The 16623-nt window shown below is 36.5% G+C and overlaps 1 protein-coding gene across 4 annotated transcripts; it reads left to right on the top strand.

Moving 5' to 3' along the window:
• Positions 1-10406: 10406 nt before the first annotated feature.
• On the top strand, positions 10407-13103 carry LOC147489532 (phosphoinositide phosphatase SAC2-like). 4 transcript variants are annotated; one of them, XM_086572341.1, is made up of 5 exons: positions 10407-10969; positions 11132-11336; positions 11421-11586; positions 12167-12324; positions 12722-13103. In XM_086572341.1, exons 1-5 carry the CDS (start codon positions 10898-10900, stop codon positions 12769-12771), a joined length of 651 nt encoding a protein of 216 aa, XP_086428467.1. In that variant the 5' UTR covers positions 10407-10897; the 3' UTR covers positions 12772-13103. The 4 variants fall into 4 exon arrangements, with proteins under 4 accessions (XP_086428467.1, XP_086428466.1, XP_086428465.1 ...); XM_086572340.1 differs by having other exon boundaries at positions 11086-11336; positions 12167-12389; XM_086572339.1 differs by having other exon boundaries at positions 11109-11336; positions 12167-12389; positions 12722-13102.
• Positions 13104-16623: the final 3520 nt, after the last annotated feature.

Genomic DNA, 16623 nt, shown 5'->3' with positions numbered 1-16623 from the left:
CACTAGGAATTCCCTAATGGACGAGTTATAGCCTCATGAGAGTTTTCCAGTGAAGGTACTCACAAACTTCATCTATACTACAACGACTCAAAAATAAAAAAATTGTTTCCTTATCTATGTCTAAATTATCTATACATCTCACTAGCAATGAATACAGAATAATCAAGTCGAAACCTAAGCTAATATATGCATAATAATCAATCATCTACGAATAAACATATATATAATGAGTAATACTATGAGATGAACTAGCAGGTCTGTTTGAAAAGCTCGAATAGCGTCCTTAAGTAGGTCCTCACATAAATGTCAAGACAAAAACCACTCTGATTTTTCCGCTCAAGTTTCGCTACTCCAGTGTGTAGTGGGCACACTTTACCTTACAATCTCAATAACACACAAGGAAGTCGGAGTCGATCAAGCACATCTGCCACTTACTATCACACTAACCTATTTCTAATTGAGCTAGAGGTCTTTATTAGGTGTTGCGGGGATTAGGAGATAGTTTAAGAAGGAAGGAAATGGATATTCAAGGAGGACAAGTCTGAGATAATAGAGTTTTCATATTATATAACTAGAGAAAACCTTATTATTTACTTTTGCTTCTATACTTTTTTTTTTCTTAGGCTTTTGACTCATTTATTCTATTTTTGGAGTTCTAACTCTTTATTTCCTTTTATTTTATTTTTATTTTTTTATTTTTTTTATTTGGATGGAAACTTACTTTTTTCTTCTGAAGCGATTAACGAATTATTGATTTCAAAGATTCTTCTCTTTTCTATTCTTCATCTCTACTCTCAGTCTTATTCAAAGAATTGGGTAGGTTGATTTTTTATTTTGTTTTGTTTTGTAACAGGGTAAAGGATTTGTGGGTTGTGAAAGGCTCAGAGGGGCGACTAGCGGAAAATAATTCATAGGGTTGAATTTCTGGCTATATCGATCCAAAGAGGGCCTAAATTTTCGCTTAGGATATGATATAGTAATTAAGCAAGTGGACGTGTGATTTCTCTATCCGAATTTTACTTCTCCCTTGTGTCATTTCTCAAATGTTCACTCATATAAGGCTTTAGGCTATATTGTCACAGGATTTATAGAATAAGTACTCTAGCCTAGATTTCAGAAACTTACTTCCAACAATCATAGATACTCATGTAACATATTTATAGATAGATGCAAGGATTATTACCTACATATTAGCCTAAGTTTCTAAAAACTATTATAATGCAAAAACTACGTGAGACTTCTAGATTATTGAGAGCATAGAGAAAGAAAACAATACTAATATTCCTAGGTGTATAGCATAATTTTTATTTATATTTTTTTTAAAATTTTTGAATTTTTTGACTAGAAAACAAGTGCATATTATACATATCTATATCTTAACAGATGCCTTAGTTACACATGTTTCTATGCCCTCCCCCCCAAACAAAAAGCATGATTTGTCCTCAAAGTATTTAAATAACTAGGGTAGAGAAATACCATTGAAACACGTGAAATTCTGAAGCATCTGCAAAATAAGGTTAAACATACTAATATAGAAAAGGAAAATTGACGCAACTCTATAAGAGTTCCACCCGTTATGGGGTTAATGAGAAATAGATTGCTTGGGACATAAGCAGACACTAACTGAAATAAAAACTAGCCTTAAGTCCCGTTTAAACATTTTCCTCCTCATCCTTAATGAAGAAATGAGGTTCCTTCGCATCCTGCCACACCATGGTAATTTGCTAGGCTTCACGCCACTTATTGTCTACTATAGCTAACCTGTCAAGCACCACTTGGTTGGATGGGGTGTAAGGCGCAACCTGATGAGGTTGTATTCTCCACCCTTGTCAAGTCATTGCACGGAAGGATCGAATAATACAATTGGTGGGTCTCACAATGTTAACCCCAACCCAATCCGTGAAATGGGCACAAAAAACAGGGAAGAAACATAGCATTATACGGCAAATTAAAATAGGCATAAGAAGGTACTCATGCCTCTTGCCATGGGCTCAGGCTAAACTAGACATTAAGGTCTGGGGAATATCATAGAATGTACGTCCCCCCAGCTAAAGCAAGGAAAATATCACAAGTTTCGTCATTCATAGAAGAATTCATAGAAGAATAACGTCATTCCCCTCTAGTGTTTAGCATAATCCAAAACATAACAGTGCCCACGTTCATAGACAGGCTACCAAAGGCAACGTTATAATCCCTTTGGTCCTATATCCTAAAGATTCCTGCCCCGTAATGCTCATGCAAATCATCATAGTTATACATGTACATATTATCTACCAAATAGGCCCATGAGTCTTGTATTTCGGCCGTCATAGCAAGTCCAAGCACAAAGGCTATCAAAAACCTGTAAATTTCCATTGGTTCATCCCCGATGGTGATGGAGAACACTTGTTCTCCATCTGGTCTATCAAAGAACTTACAATTTTCATAAAAATATGATGTAAGTGCGGGAGAATAAAATTCATCAGGACTTACCAATAGTGGCTCCCATCCTACTAGAATGATCACTTCGTGAAATCGCACACCATAGGTGTCACGTTGGAACAAATTTTCAAAAGACTGTTCCGGTATAATACGAGGGAATGTCATCCCCAATAAACTCGCTGGAATAGCTGCGAAGGATCCTGGAACAGCCCACAAAAAATTGGAATTTTTCTTGCCCACAGGGTTCTGGGCGCGGGGTGCGCTCCACCTATGCCTGGATAGCGCGGGGTGCGCCTTGGTGATTTTCGAGTTCCAGCACAAGAAGCCAGGTCGCTCAATTTGTACAGGATGGGCGCTGGTCACTTTTAGGATGAAAATTGGAATTCAGTTGTTGTGGGCAGGTCGCTCATTTCGAGGGCATGGTAGAGCAGGTCGCTCGATGAAATTCTTTCGAGAGAGTGTTTAGTAGCGCAGTCACACTCCATTGGGGGGCAGTAGCTCCGAAGTGGCCGATAGTGCTAAAATGGATAAGAAGATGGGAATCGTGGGAGTGAAAGGTGAGAGATGAAAGTGAGGGGTAGTGTAGGTTGTGAGTGTAGAATGAATGAAGTTTTTATAGGTTTTAAGTTGCTAAAACTAATCGGGAAGTTACCAAAAAGTTTTAAGGCAATTGCCGGAAACAAAAAATTTCCAAACCCGAAAATGGAAACAACCCATATTCTCTATTCCAAAACAAACCTAATATCTTTTAGGTTGAATTTAAGATAAAAACTGCCTACTTCATCGAGATTTCATCCTATCACAATATCTATTCATAGTGATGCCCATATCGGCAATATTCCGAACAATCATCGCAAAATTATATAATAAATTTGTGGATCATATAAAAATCATGCTAGACTAACTAATACCACCCCCCAAACAATTCAGGAAGGTGGGATTAACAATAAAACAATGCACAATTTGAAAAGAACCACATTATATTCAAATTCAAATTCAAATACAATTAACTACCGAATTTAAATTTAACTACTGAATTTAAACAACTTAATATCCGAACTAAGAAAAACAATAAAAACAACTAAATAACCTCGAAACCACATATTTTTAGAAAACCTAGCCACGTGATGAAGATGGACCCTGAGATGGAGATTGGGCTTGGGATGAAGAAAGGCCCGAGCCATTTGTCCTTTGACGACGATGCTCATGCCTCTCAGACTCATCTGAAACAGAAACCTCCAGGGGTGGCATGCGTTGTAGAATCTCTACTTTCGAGCGGTACGTGCTTCAATTTCTCCCTTTATCTCGTATAATGCTAACCCGGGCAGTTGTAGGATTTATCTCCATGTTATAATGGAGATCCGACTGGCTCTTGTCGAGCATTTCAAAATTCGTCTGAAAGGTATTTTGTTTCGTTCAAATTTTAATCTGCCTATCTCGTATATCTTCACAAATAGCATAAATGCAACGCACGCCAGTATGCAACACCGACATCGCTCAATCGACGATACACCTCTCCAAGGCATCTTCATCCAAACATGTCATGTCCTCCCTTTCCTTATCCGAATCAACCATCCTGTCCTCTGGCAATATCCAAGTCTTTTGGATACACTCCATATAAATAATTTCGTTTGAATGCAATTTCAATATAGTCCTCTCAGTTCTTGGTTCCCCCCCCCCCCCAAGACAACATTATCTTCGTAATTAAAGCAGGGAATGGTGCAATACTCTTCCCAACTCCTCTAATCATATTTATCAAGAACTCGAGGATACATAATTCATACCTTTTCTCTTGCAATATCCAGATAACGTGCAGACATGTCAAACCGATGTTACTCACTTTCTCTTTCCCAATGACGTTCCAATCCAATCCCGAGCTGACCCGGTTGGTTGGTTCGCAGAGATGATTTGTCGAGAAAGCACAATGAGAATTTGTATTGTATTGACCTTCCATAAGAGTGTCGTTCATCAATGTAGGAACTCCAGTATACTGGGATTCCTGCACGGTGGCGTCGAGGTGGCTTTCAGGCGTAATGCCTAGAATCTCAGCCAACTTCTCTCTCGATAATTCTCTTCTAACCCCAGCCATTTTTATGAAAACTTTCCAACCATCCAACTCTCTCTTCTTATAGAATTGTTCGAGCAAATCGGAGTGGTAGAAATTATTTGTCGAGTACCACAACCTATTCCAATTTCTCCTAATCATCTCGTCACGAAAAAATAGTGCGAAGTGGTCGGCCGTAAAAGCTTGTTCCGGCAGAATTTTTTGTCTTAGTGCCATTAAAAGTTTTGAACTGATTTGGGGGTTTATATGTGGTGTAGGAAACGATGTGAAACAACCCTACTTAATAATAAAAAAAACGATGGTGATAGGACAGTTGTATCGCGGCAGTTCAAATATTTTTCGGTTTTTCTGTAATTGCCGGTGTTGGAGATGGTGGTGGGAGTGTTTTGGTTAAGGTTTTGAATTTAGGCGTGGTTGTATTTAGGTTTCTCTTCTTTTTTTTTTTTTTTTTTTAATTTTAGGTTATGGTTTTGAATTTGGTAATGGTGGTTTTGGAAGAGGAACACGACTGTTGTGTTGAGGATGGCGACGCACGTGCGTTGCACGTGTGCGCAAGATTGGGCCCAAGCTTAATTTGATTTTTCGAATTTTTCGTTTTTTCGCGCAACTTCAAACTAAATTTGCCGCTTCGTTACCAGTCCGATTTTTGCGAATGAGCTATGGAAATGATCAAGAGAGAATTTCCAATCCAATGATCCATAAAACACTATTCCAACCGTGGATGACATATAAGAAGATGGAAAATGCCTCGAAGTGCGTGCGTGATGTAAGTTATGCGAACGAATGAACTCTAATTTTATAGATAAAGTCAACCCAAATCGAAATACAATTAAATGGCCTAAGCAACAGAAATGGAAAGTTGAACAATCCAGTACAGAAACGAACATCCCACCCCCAAACAATTTTTTTTGGCAACGATGTTTAGAAAATTTGTTTTGAAAGCGGTCTTTTAAAGTCAGATTCCCAAGACTTCCTAAATTACTATTTTTATGATTTTAACAATTTTTATTTTTTATGAATAAGGTTCAATATAAGAAAAACAATAAATTAATAAATGGATAATTCATACCATAGAAGAACATGACTCAAAATCCGAGAAAACATGCTAGAGTGGAAAACGTGAATTATGTTTAACGTGGACTTAGGATCCGATACTTACAACCACACACTCTATAAAGAGGGGCCCGATTACCTGAATGGTGCACTTACCAATATATGAAAATGAAAGGAAGTACACCAAACAACAAAATGAGCTGTTTATAGTCAGATACTCGAGACTTTAACAAATAAATAAATAAATAAATAAATAAATATATATATATATATATATATATATATATATATATATATATATATATATATATATATATATATATATATATATCCTTCGATTTTTCATATATCAACAATCTAAAGAGTTGGGGGTCTTTCCATAAATAAATAACATGGAATGCACCCCCAAACAGAATCAAGCACCAAGATTCTCTACAACGCAACTTATTGAAATGAAAATGAAGTCTGATGGATCTAGAATGTAACTGTGTATGCACCTTCTTTTTCGCCTTTGAACGAGAGGGTGTCCAAGTGAATGGTCGTGAGAAAATGGATGTTTGTAGAAGATATGGTGGATATGAATGAATTTTAGACGTAAGGAATGGAAGAAATGAGAATGTAGGTTTGGCACAAAATTCATTTATGGTGTAGGTGGGAACTGTCTCAATTATGAAAATGAAGGTGTCAAGTGCTTTTCCCTTGGGAATTATTTCTGTATTAAGAGGATTTAGAAAATTATGAAGTACAGAAGAAACAAAAGGGTCAAGCCGCAAACTCCAGGTTCCTTTGAAAGGGTGGAAGGTGGGGAATATTGGTGAGGGAAGATGAATGAGTGTCAGCTAAAGCTCTCAGGTCTAGATCATTAGAAACCTTGAGATATGTCAGACATTCCTCAATAGGTGGGTCAAAATAATCACTGGGATAGAGGGTGAAAAATTCATCTTCCATCATAACGTCACGGGATAAATGGATATTGGCAGGGTGGGACTCGTAAGGTGGCAGGGAAGAGTTGCAAAAGAGTTGAAGAAAATCTTCCTCAATTTCCTCTACGTCCAAGGAGTATTTGTCGAAGTTGGAACTTCCAAAGGAAAGGAATTTGTGCATCTGGTCATTCGGAAACGTGGTTTTGAAATAATCTTGAGCTAAGCTCTCAATCATGCTAACCTCTCCATCGATATTCGTATAAGACAACTGTTTGATCGTCTTAAAAACGTTAACCGCAATGGAAAGATGGCCAAAAGACAAGGACATCGAACCATTGCGGTAGTTTATAAGCACGTTGGTAGTTGCCAAGAAAGAGCGTCCTAAAATGATCGGAACAGAATCGTTAGCGACTTCTGTATCGAGGATAACAAATTCTGCAGGATAGTAGAAATTTTGAACCTTAACCAGCACGTTTTCCACAACACCCTTAGGATACTTGATAGACCTATCAGCTAGTTGCAACGTCATTGTTGTAGGTTGCATTTCCTGTAGACCTATTTGTTTATATAAATAATAAAGGAGCAAGTTAACACTCGCCCCAAGGTCTAATAAAGCAGTGGTCGTGTGAGTATCCCCTAAGGTTCATTGTACAGTAGGACGACCAGGGTCCTTGTATTTAACGATTCCATTGTGTTCCATTAAAGTTGGAAATTGTTCCGTTAAAAAGGCGTCTTTAGGAATTTTTGTCTTACGCCTAGTAGTGCATAACTCTTTAAGAAACTTAGCATGGTGAGGTAACTTTTTAATCGCTTCAAGAAAAGGTAAGTTTATCGTTAGATTTTTAAAAACTTCCTTAATCTCGTCAAAATTTATATCATTGTTTAACATAGCTAATTTATGAGGAAACGATGGTTTCTCTCTATATTTAGTGTATGGATCAACTGGATGTCTAACCTTTGCTTTCTGTTTCTTAGGTTGTGGTTTAACTGGTACCTCTACAGCGGTAGGATCATCAGTTTCTGTTTCGGTATCTAGTGTAGGGACTACTGGTAGGGTAACTATAGACATAGTTACTTTGTTATCCACCACTCTGCCTGAACGGAGAGTGGTGGTGGAATTTATCTCACCTACATTTGTATTTTCGTTACTAATATTACCGTTTACCTCAAAAGCTGTGTTTGGTGTTTTAGGATTAGGTATCGCTTGTCCTGGAAACACACCTTTGGGTTGCACTTTCTCTTGAGTTAACTGCTGTAAAGAAAGTTGGATGGCTTGTAAAATTTGTTGTTGAGATTGCATAAAGGTATCAAAACGATCCGGTTGTAGAGTAGTATTTGTTACTGGTTGTGTGACATGAAGTATATCACGTTGATTATTAATGGGTGGATTTTGGTAGTTATTATTTACCAGAACGATACATCTATTAGTATTATAATTATTATAATTATCCTGACCTTGTCATTGTCGTGGTTGAGCTTGGTTGTTATAATTATAATTACCTTGACCTTGTCCTTGCTTTGGTGGACCTTGGTTGTAATTGTTTGTTGGCCTAACATTTGGGTTAAACAACCTTGTGGAGGTTGTTGATTATTTCGCTAACTGAAGTTGGGGTTTTGTCGCCAAGCTGCGTTAGGTTCACTATTAATGGAACAAACGTTATCTTGTTATGATTGTTGTTGTTCATAGGCAAAAGGACAATAGGAGTCGGGATGCTCTGGACTCAAACAGAAATTACATGGATTGGAGTTGACATTCATGACGGGGATAGGCTCTTGTTGAACAGAAATAGCCTCTACCTTTTTAGTTAGAGATTCAATTCAATTTTAAGTTCTGGATCGGGTTTCATCTCAAACATACCGGCGGCCTTTACTGTTGTAGAAGAACTAGCATTGCGGGAGATATCGTCACTACCCCCCAGTTATTATTACGCTTAGTTTGATCTTCTAAAAATTTATAAGCCTCTGAGGCTCCCTTACTTAGGAAACTACCCCCATTTATTATGTCAAGCACCTCTTTGTGGTGGTGTAACAGTCCCTTGAAAAAGGCACGAACTAGCGTGTCTTTCACGAGGTTATGGTGTGGACACTCTATAAGTAGATCGGTGAAACGATTCCAAGTCTCTAAAAATGATTCATGAGGATTCTGTCGAAAGAAATGAATCTTGGAAAGCATTTCATCGGTCTTCAGTGGTGGGTAAAAATGTTCTATAAATAGTTGAACAAGTTTAGCCCACGAGTCTACAGAATTTGGCACTTGGGTAGTTAACCAAGACACCGCCTTATCGGCTAAAGTGAAGGGAAATACCCTCAGTTTAATTTGTTCAGCACCAACTGTAGGATTGTGGAATGTAGTAAGGACTTGGTCAATCCTACGCATGTGCTGATAAGGCTTTTCATGGTCTAACCCATGAAAAATGGGTAACAAATTAAATATATTTGGGGGGATTCGGAAATCCCCTATTGGGTCTGATAGAACGATGCAAGATTTAGGGCTATCGTTCAAGGCTTTGTAAAAGTCAAAGAGAGGAGACTCTCTTTCTTCAGCCATTACTTCAGGTGGTGTGTGTGGTATATTAGTTAGAAGTGTAGTGAGTGGTATACTAGAAAGGCGTGTTTGTTGACATTGCCGGTTGATTACGTTAGGTGTTTTTCTTCGGCCTGACCTTAATCTCATGCAAGGCTAAGCCAATCTTAATGAAACACAACAACACTCCAAACAATCCTGATATGCTAGTATGAACCTCGATCTAACAGGTGATGCGAGGTGTGGAAGAAAAGAGTACCTGAATGCCTCCTTGCTTCGCTTATAAATGGCGTCTTGTTTACGCGTGCTCAGTGTGTATAACAAGTTAAAACACTGAAAACTATGAAGAAATGGAAATTTGAAACAAACCTGTGGAAATCGAGCAGTTTCAGCAGAGGACGAGTGTAGCTTCGAATAGGCCTAAGTAGGGTGCGGTGGGCTTCGGGTTCGAATTTGGAGTTCGGGCACTTGGGGCACGAGTTGCGCTCCAATTTAGCCTTGGTGGGGCGCAGGTAGTGCTCCGGGAAAACCTCGAGGTCCAGGCGCTTCAGCGCGGGGGGCGCTCGTGTTTTGCCTTGGCAAGGCTCGGGTCGCACTAAGCCAAATAGTGGAGTTCCAGGCGCTTGGGCGCGGGGCGCGCTCCAATTATGCCTACCCAGGGTGCGGGTCGCGCTCCGTGTAATTTTTGGAGGAAAATTTTCAGTGCTGAAACGAACAACCACAGTGAGAATCAAACAAGGGTGGGTGGGTTTTGGGACTTTGGAAAATTAACAATTCTAAAGAAAACAATGCTAAAGGAAACTAAGACAGCAGCGGCACCATTTGATAATAGTAAAATGATTGTTTTACTAATGAATAAAGCGATGAAACTCTAAGCGAAAGTAAAACTAATAACTGAACTTATACTAGTGATTATCAAAGATTTCTACTCTCGATACTATTGAAGTAGAGTTGGAATAGAAGATTCGTTTCACTCCTAGTTCTTGAGCATTCAAGTTTCATACGACTATCAATCCTACCAAAGTCAATGAGAGAATTACGAATTATACTACGAAATGCTACGGAATACTAAGGTTGAATCTAGAATAAGAATTAGGGGGGAATTGAATCCACCACTACACCATAACAGCTATTTTGTAACAGAGCTAATTTTCAATAAGTAACGGAAATAACTGTTACTCTTTAAGTAACAGATATATCCGTTACTTCTAAGTGCAAGTGTTACTTAAAGTCTTGAATTAATTTTTAATAATATTTTAACGGTTATATTTTGATATCCTAACACTTATTTCCGTGAGAAAAGAATAAAAATAGCCAACAAAATTAGGGAAATTAAAAAATGAAAAAGAAAAATCAATTTGGTCACGCGCGTATCCTTCTGACCTTCCCCATTTTTTTTTTGGCTAACGCTTAAACACTTAACAAAACTCTAATTTCGGCTCTCCAGGAAACAAAAAACCCCCTCTAAAGAACCCTACCTTCTGAAAACATCTTCTTCTTTTGGGTTTTCCCTTTGCCTCGCAGAATCTCAAACTCTCATTTTCTCTCTCCTCTGTCTTTCTGACAACAAGTCCTCCGTTTTTTCCCACCTCATTTTTTTTTCCCCAACGAGAATTTCATTTCATTTACTTTCTATCTCTCTCTCGATCTGTTGAATGGAAGAAGAGAGAGAGTTGTATTTAAAGTGTTATTATTATTATTGAGTAGTAAACTAGAGTAGTAAAAAAAAATAATGCTACACTTAAGCAACCCAACACCATTACTCAAATAGGTGTTGGACGACAAATAGCTATCTATCTATTTTAAGATCCGAGTGTTTTCTTTTGTCTATTTATTATTTGCATGTTTGTTTGAGTCTGACCCGAGCCTGTTTAGGCTCGGGATTTTTTTTTTTTTTTGGTTTTTTAAAGTATGGCGGAAGAGAACGAGGCATCATCTAGAAACTATTATTTGCAGAAATTCAGACTTTACGAAACTCGATCGGTAATTAATTTTCTTGATCCAAGATTTAATTATTATACTTTATTTTTATGTCTGTTCACATGATTACTGTTTTATGATTTATGAAAAAGTTGACTTGAATTATGATGTGTTTTTAGCTGTCAATTTAATACTGGCGCAGTTCATATTATCATTTTGGAACAGAAATTTTATATGGTAGGAAGAGATAAGAGTAGGACGTTATGGAGAGTGTTAAAGATTGATAGACTAGATCCTATCAAGCTAAACATTTGTGAGGATTCTACTACTTACTCGGAAGGTGAATGTTATGATCTCTTGAAGCGGATACATGAAGGGAACATGTCTACCGGGGGACTTAAATTTGTTACTACATGCTACGGAATTGTTGGTATGTCAAATCACATTTATGTTTGAGAACACTATCGACGTCCTATTTTACATACTCATGTTGTTTTTGTTATCTTCTTTTTAGGGTTCATCAAATTTTTGGGTCCTTATTATATGCTGGTCATCACAAAAAGAAGACAAATCGGTGCAATTTCTGGCCACACAGTATATTCTGTCACCAAGAGCGAGATGATTCCGCTTCCAAACTCTATTGTTCGGTCCAATATGGCTAATTCTAAATATGAGAACAGGTATTTTGTTCATTCTTGATGTAAATGTACAATGTCATGGTACTTATAAAGAGAACTCTAGATGTCATTCTTCATAATTCTTCGTTCTTCTATGTAACTAGACAAATGATTGGTATAGTGTCAATATTTTCCTTTACTTTTTGGTTTGACTTTGGTGCAAGAAATACTTGGACGTATTATTACTAGTACGTTCAATAGTTATATCATATGTTGCTGCAGTTTCACATGCAAACTCTTAGATATGCCCTTTTAACGGCCAATCAGTAAGAAATTGATACCGCAGTATAGTTCTTATAATCATCTTTATGAAAATTACATTAAAAAAGTTAGGTATTGACCACATCCGCATTAGTTATCGATATCGTACATCCGTCAAGGCAATGATCATGATGTCCTTATAACATGTTTGAACAGCAAAAGTATCACCAAGGTTTGTGGGCTACACTATTTTCTTTTTTCTTGTTGTTTTTTATTTTGTTAGCCATTTGCTTCATATTTTATATTATCTAATTTTGATCTTGGTGGGCATGTTTTCATGTAATTTGTGTTTTTTTTTTGTTTTCTCTTATTGATGGCATAGATACAAGAAGCTCCTATGTACAGTGGATCTTACAAAGGACTTCTTTTTTAGCTACTCATACCATGCTATGTGTAGTCTTCAAAACAATTTGTTTGATGGCGAGACAGGGCAGGTCCTTTATGATACAATGTTCGTCTTGAATGAGTTCTTGACACGAGGTATCCACAATTACCTCAAGAACACTCTATGGACTGTTGTGTTGGTATATGGTTTTTTCAAACAGGTAAACACTTTTAGAGAATGATAGAAGCTGCTTTAGTGAATAAACTAATATAATGAAATCATTGAGTAACGCCATGATCAAAATGGTGTTCTTATGCCAACATCAAGTGAAATGACCCTCTTCAAAATGTTTACTAACCTGAATGGCAAGACATTGTTTGTTGTGTCAAATCTGTTCTCCTGGTAGATAAAAAATTCCTCTTGTTGCATTGTGCTTATTTGGAGGAGCCTTGAATCGAGGAGTCATTGGACACACAATTTTATGGCATCTTTCTTTTCTTCTTGTAGAAAGGATTTTGTAACTGATAGGTCTTAACATTTTTTTGATTCCAGGCCAAACTTTCAATATCTGGGAAGGACTTCAGATTGACACTAATTGTTAGGCACTCACGTCACTATGCTGGAACCAGGTTGGAAATTATTTTGTTGTGAAGGATATAATGGTATATGTAACTAATCCTATCAATTATCCTTTGTGTACTATTGAATACGTTCAAATTCCATATTTGTGATCTTTAAATCACTTCAATTGTGTGGTGGTCTTAATAGCCAAAAATATATACTTTTTCCTGATAATACATCCTTAGATCTATGTGTCTGGTTGGGTTGAATCCTATGTTAACACATCTCATGCTGCTGGTGAACCTACTGTCTTAAGTGTTTTGTCACACACGTGAGGAAGGGGGAAAAATACCTGCCATTTAAAAGTACTCGTGGTTTCCTTAACTTCTTGTATTGACATATATACTGAAAATTTGTATTTTCTCCCATTGTATTGTCTTCTCTGGTACTTGAGGCGAGGTGTAAATGAGAAAGGTTGAGTAGCTAATGATGTTGAGCGGAACAGATTGTGTTTGAAGATGTTCTGAAGGAAGTCCAACACAAGTAAGTTCATGAGTGCGAGCGGGGATCCATTCCCTCTTTTTTGGTCCACAGGAAACTTCGGGCTTGAATATAAAGCATGATATAATGTGTAAGTCTTGTGCTTATTAATTTTATTACACAGAGGGACAACTCTTTTCATCTTTATGCTAACAAAAAAACTTGCTAATTGCGGCAAGGAGTATATACTTGGTGGATTATTCATATAGCAGATTAATTAAGCCCAAGGGTGCGCTAGTAATTTACAGATCGAACCCAAGGAATTGAACGATATATATATATATATATATTGAGTTAAAATAACCATGCCACTTTCCAGGCCAGCACCAAGCCATACCAGGTCACTACAAGCCACTCGCCAGGCCGCATCCAAGTCACTCATATGCCATTTGCTAGGGACAACACTAGGCCACGCGTAATTTATTGTTTATTTTTCTCGCGTAATTATATTTTTGCTAGTTCAAATAAAAATAAGTTAATATTCTTTTATTGGTATTGAGAGTATTATGTCAAGACCATGTACATATGCATAGGTGAGAGAATATTTGATTGGCTTCACTCGAACTCCTTACTGGATAATAACTGAATTTCGGATAATTGTGGACATGTAAGATGCCTTACTATTTTAGAAGTACTTTGACTCCGTCTTTTTTAATATGAAGGATTGGAAATTATGTCTTCCCTAAATTGTTTACAAAACTTTGGTTTATTCATGGTTCTGATTGATGGTTGAGTAACTTAGTCCATGATTGTGTACATGCACTCTTGTTGGAAGTTATAATTTGATAGAGATATTTTGGAAGTTCTCTACTTAATATCTTATTATTTGCGGGATTAATTACGGAATGATTGCTTAAGGGTAGGCAAGTGGCTATTTTGATCTAACTTTTTACTGGCTATAAAACAAATGACAAGCCTGGGTTTCTTTTAAGTTTTTTAAATATGCGGTTGGTAATTAATTTTATTAGATAAATTTCATTTTACTAAAGACATGCTAGGTTCTTGGGTTCGTTAGAAATTCTTGTTATTCATTGTCTTTTTGCTTCGATGTCAAGGACAAAAAACTTTTGGTAAGGGTCTTAAATATAGTTGCATTGCTTATTGAAAGGTTGTTGCTTTGCTGCAAAATTTTTTGAATTCTTTCTCAAATGCTTTTTGAGGCCAAAAACTATCTTTTATGCAGGTTGTTTTATTGCAATTGTGGAGCTCCTCATTTTCAACATGAAGATAATACAGAAGAATGTTGAAAGGCTAGACTATGCAACTTGACTTTTCTTGTTATGTTTGTAAATATATGTCTATTTGTATATAGTTGAAATGAATCACAGAAGGAAGTAGGAAAACTTATTGAGACTTGGTTTTTGATTCTATGTAAATTGTGATTTGGATTGGAGGCTTTGTTTCTATCTAAATTTAGATTTGGATTGGTGGATTTGTTTATATAAAGTTTAATTGGTTGGTTTTTCTTCTTGTTTAATTGTTGGCTTGAGATGTTGTGGAGTGTGAATGTGTGATGTCTATGTGATCCCACTACTAAAAAAATCACTTATAATGACAGCTAAAAGCTGTCATAAAATAGGTTTAATGACGTTTTTTTATTAAAAAAACAACCGTCATTATAGAGCCCGTCATAAAAGTTTACAAAAACCGTCATTAGTTTGATGACGGTTCTCGAGAACTGACATAAGAACTCCTACTTACATGACATAAATTAAGTTCCAAATGTCATAACTTGGTCTGTTTCAATGACAACTTTTACTCAACCGTCATAATTTTACTAGGAAAAGCGTCAAGAAGTAAATTGGATTATGATAGTTTTAAGGAAAGCGTCAAGAACTAAACACTAAAAAATGTCAAGAACTAACATGCATAACGACAGTTCTTTGAAAACCGTCATAATCTTGCCTCCTTTTTTCTTTTTTCTTTTCCTGCACCCGTAGTGCATATATCTTGCAAATGTTTTTGCACCACAAATTTTCCTACAAATCTGGAGATACCCAGTAAACCCATGCATACACCCTAACAAATCAAACTCCATTACAAAAACTAGAATCATATATATTTTTATTACCACCATAAATTACTCCAACAATTTGTTCATATTACATGATATATTCACAAAGAAAATAATAAATAACTCGAACAAAGTCGCATAATCCTAATAATTCAATTTACATAACTCATCCAACAAAATACAAAACAACTGATGATACTGATCCACCTCAAACAAACTTAAGCGAGATACCAAGCTGGTGTTTCCTTATAACTCTTTCCTTTCTCGAACGCCACTGATTTATAATTAACCTAAAAAACAATGTGAAGAAGAATTATTATACTAAAAATGTAATTATATGTTAGCTTGTTTAATAAGTATACTAAAAATGTAATTATATAAGAATCCAAAAACAATGCTAGCTAAAACAACAGTCGTGTTTCTTTCCAAGTAATAATGCTTAGTTTTGGTTCTTGAATTGTGCTACTGAAGATTGAATTCAAGATTTGTTTAAGATGGGGGTTGCCAACAATACTTTTTGACAAAACAACTAAGAACTTGACAAACATCCTTATGCACTTAGCGCTTAGTGATGAGAAATTACAGGTAGAATGGACATGAACACAACAGATTCACCTTCTTTTTGATATATACCTAAGCTAGTTGCACCTAATAGGAATGCATTAAAACAAGACATCAAACGATCTTTATCTGAAATTGTAAGGCTATGCTAAAAGCTTGGACACCTTACTAACTTGGAACCTAATGAAGCTTATGTCGACAACCAAAATGCACTACTACCCATTACCCGTATGTAAATTGAAATTAGCATGCATACCACTTAGAAAGCTTAACCTACACATAACCAAGTATGTTTTACTTGATCATTACCCTCCCAAAAGATCACATGGATTCAACATGCATACCATGAGTCTGCCATATTGGTAAAAAAAGAAATTGGACCAAAAGTTTCTCTTACCAAGGCTTAGAAGATAATCTAAAATCACCTCAAAATTATCGCAAAATTCTTTTAACTTAACATCACCTCATCCTTACCACTATGATTTCCCACAACGTATTAGAAAAGGAAGAACAACTACCACCTAAACACCATAGTGTTAATGAGTCAGCCATGGTCCAAGTACTAGGATTCATAAACACTTCTCATAACGGAAAGATCGAAAGGGAAGTACAAGGTGATTAAACTTCTACCAAGCATGAGTGTCAATATCAATAACATATGAAAGCAAAAAACATTCACGCTACCATATTTTAAAATTATCATTGAGCTATAATTAACATAAGACAATGCCAAAAAGAAAAATAGATAAGAGAGCGAGAATCAATTACGCTCACCTAA

This window comes from Coptis chinensis, chromosome 7 (assembly GCF_015680905.1).
Source record: "Coptis chinensis isolate HL-2020 chromosome 7, ASM1568090v1, whole genome shotgun sequence".
Taxonomy (NCBI): domain Eukaryota; kingdom Viridiplantae; phylum Streptophyta; class Magnoliopsida; order Ranunculales; family Ranunculaceae; genus Coptis; species Coptis chinensis.
Note: the sequence above shows the minus strand (reverse complement) of the source record. Positions and strands in the feature narration are given on the sequence as shown.

Excerpts from the sequence above, each read along its gene's own strand:
- LOC147489532 (XM_086572338.1), top strand. The coding sequence starts at position 10,898 with ATGGCGGAAGAGAACGAGGCATCATCTAGAAACTATTATTTGCAGAAA. Across the intron at positions 10,970-11,131 it reads GACTTTACGAAACTCGATCG|AAATTTTATATGGTAGGAAG; the intron begins GTAATTAATTTT and ends ATTTTGGAACAG. Across the intron at positions 11,587-12,166 it reads AATTCTAAATATGAGAACAG|ATACAAGAAGCTCCTATGTA; the intron begins GTATTTTGTTCA and ends TTGATGGCATAG.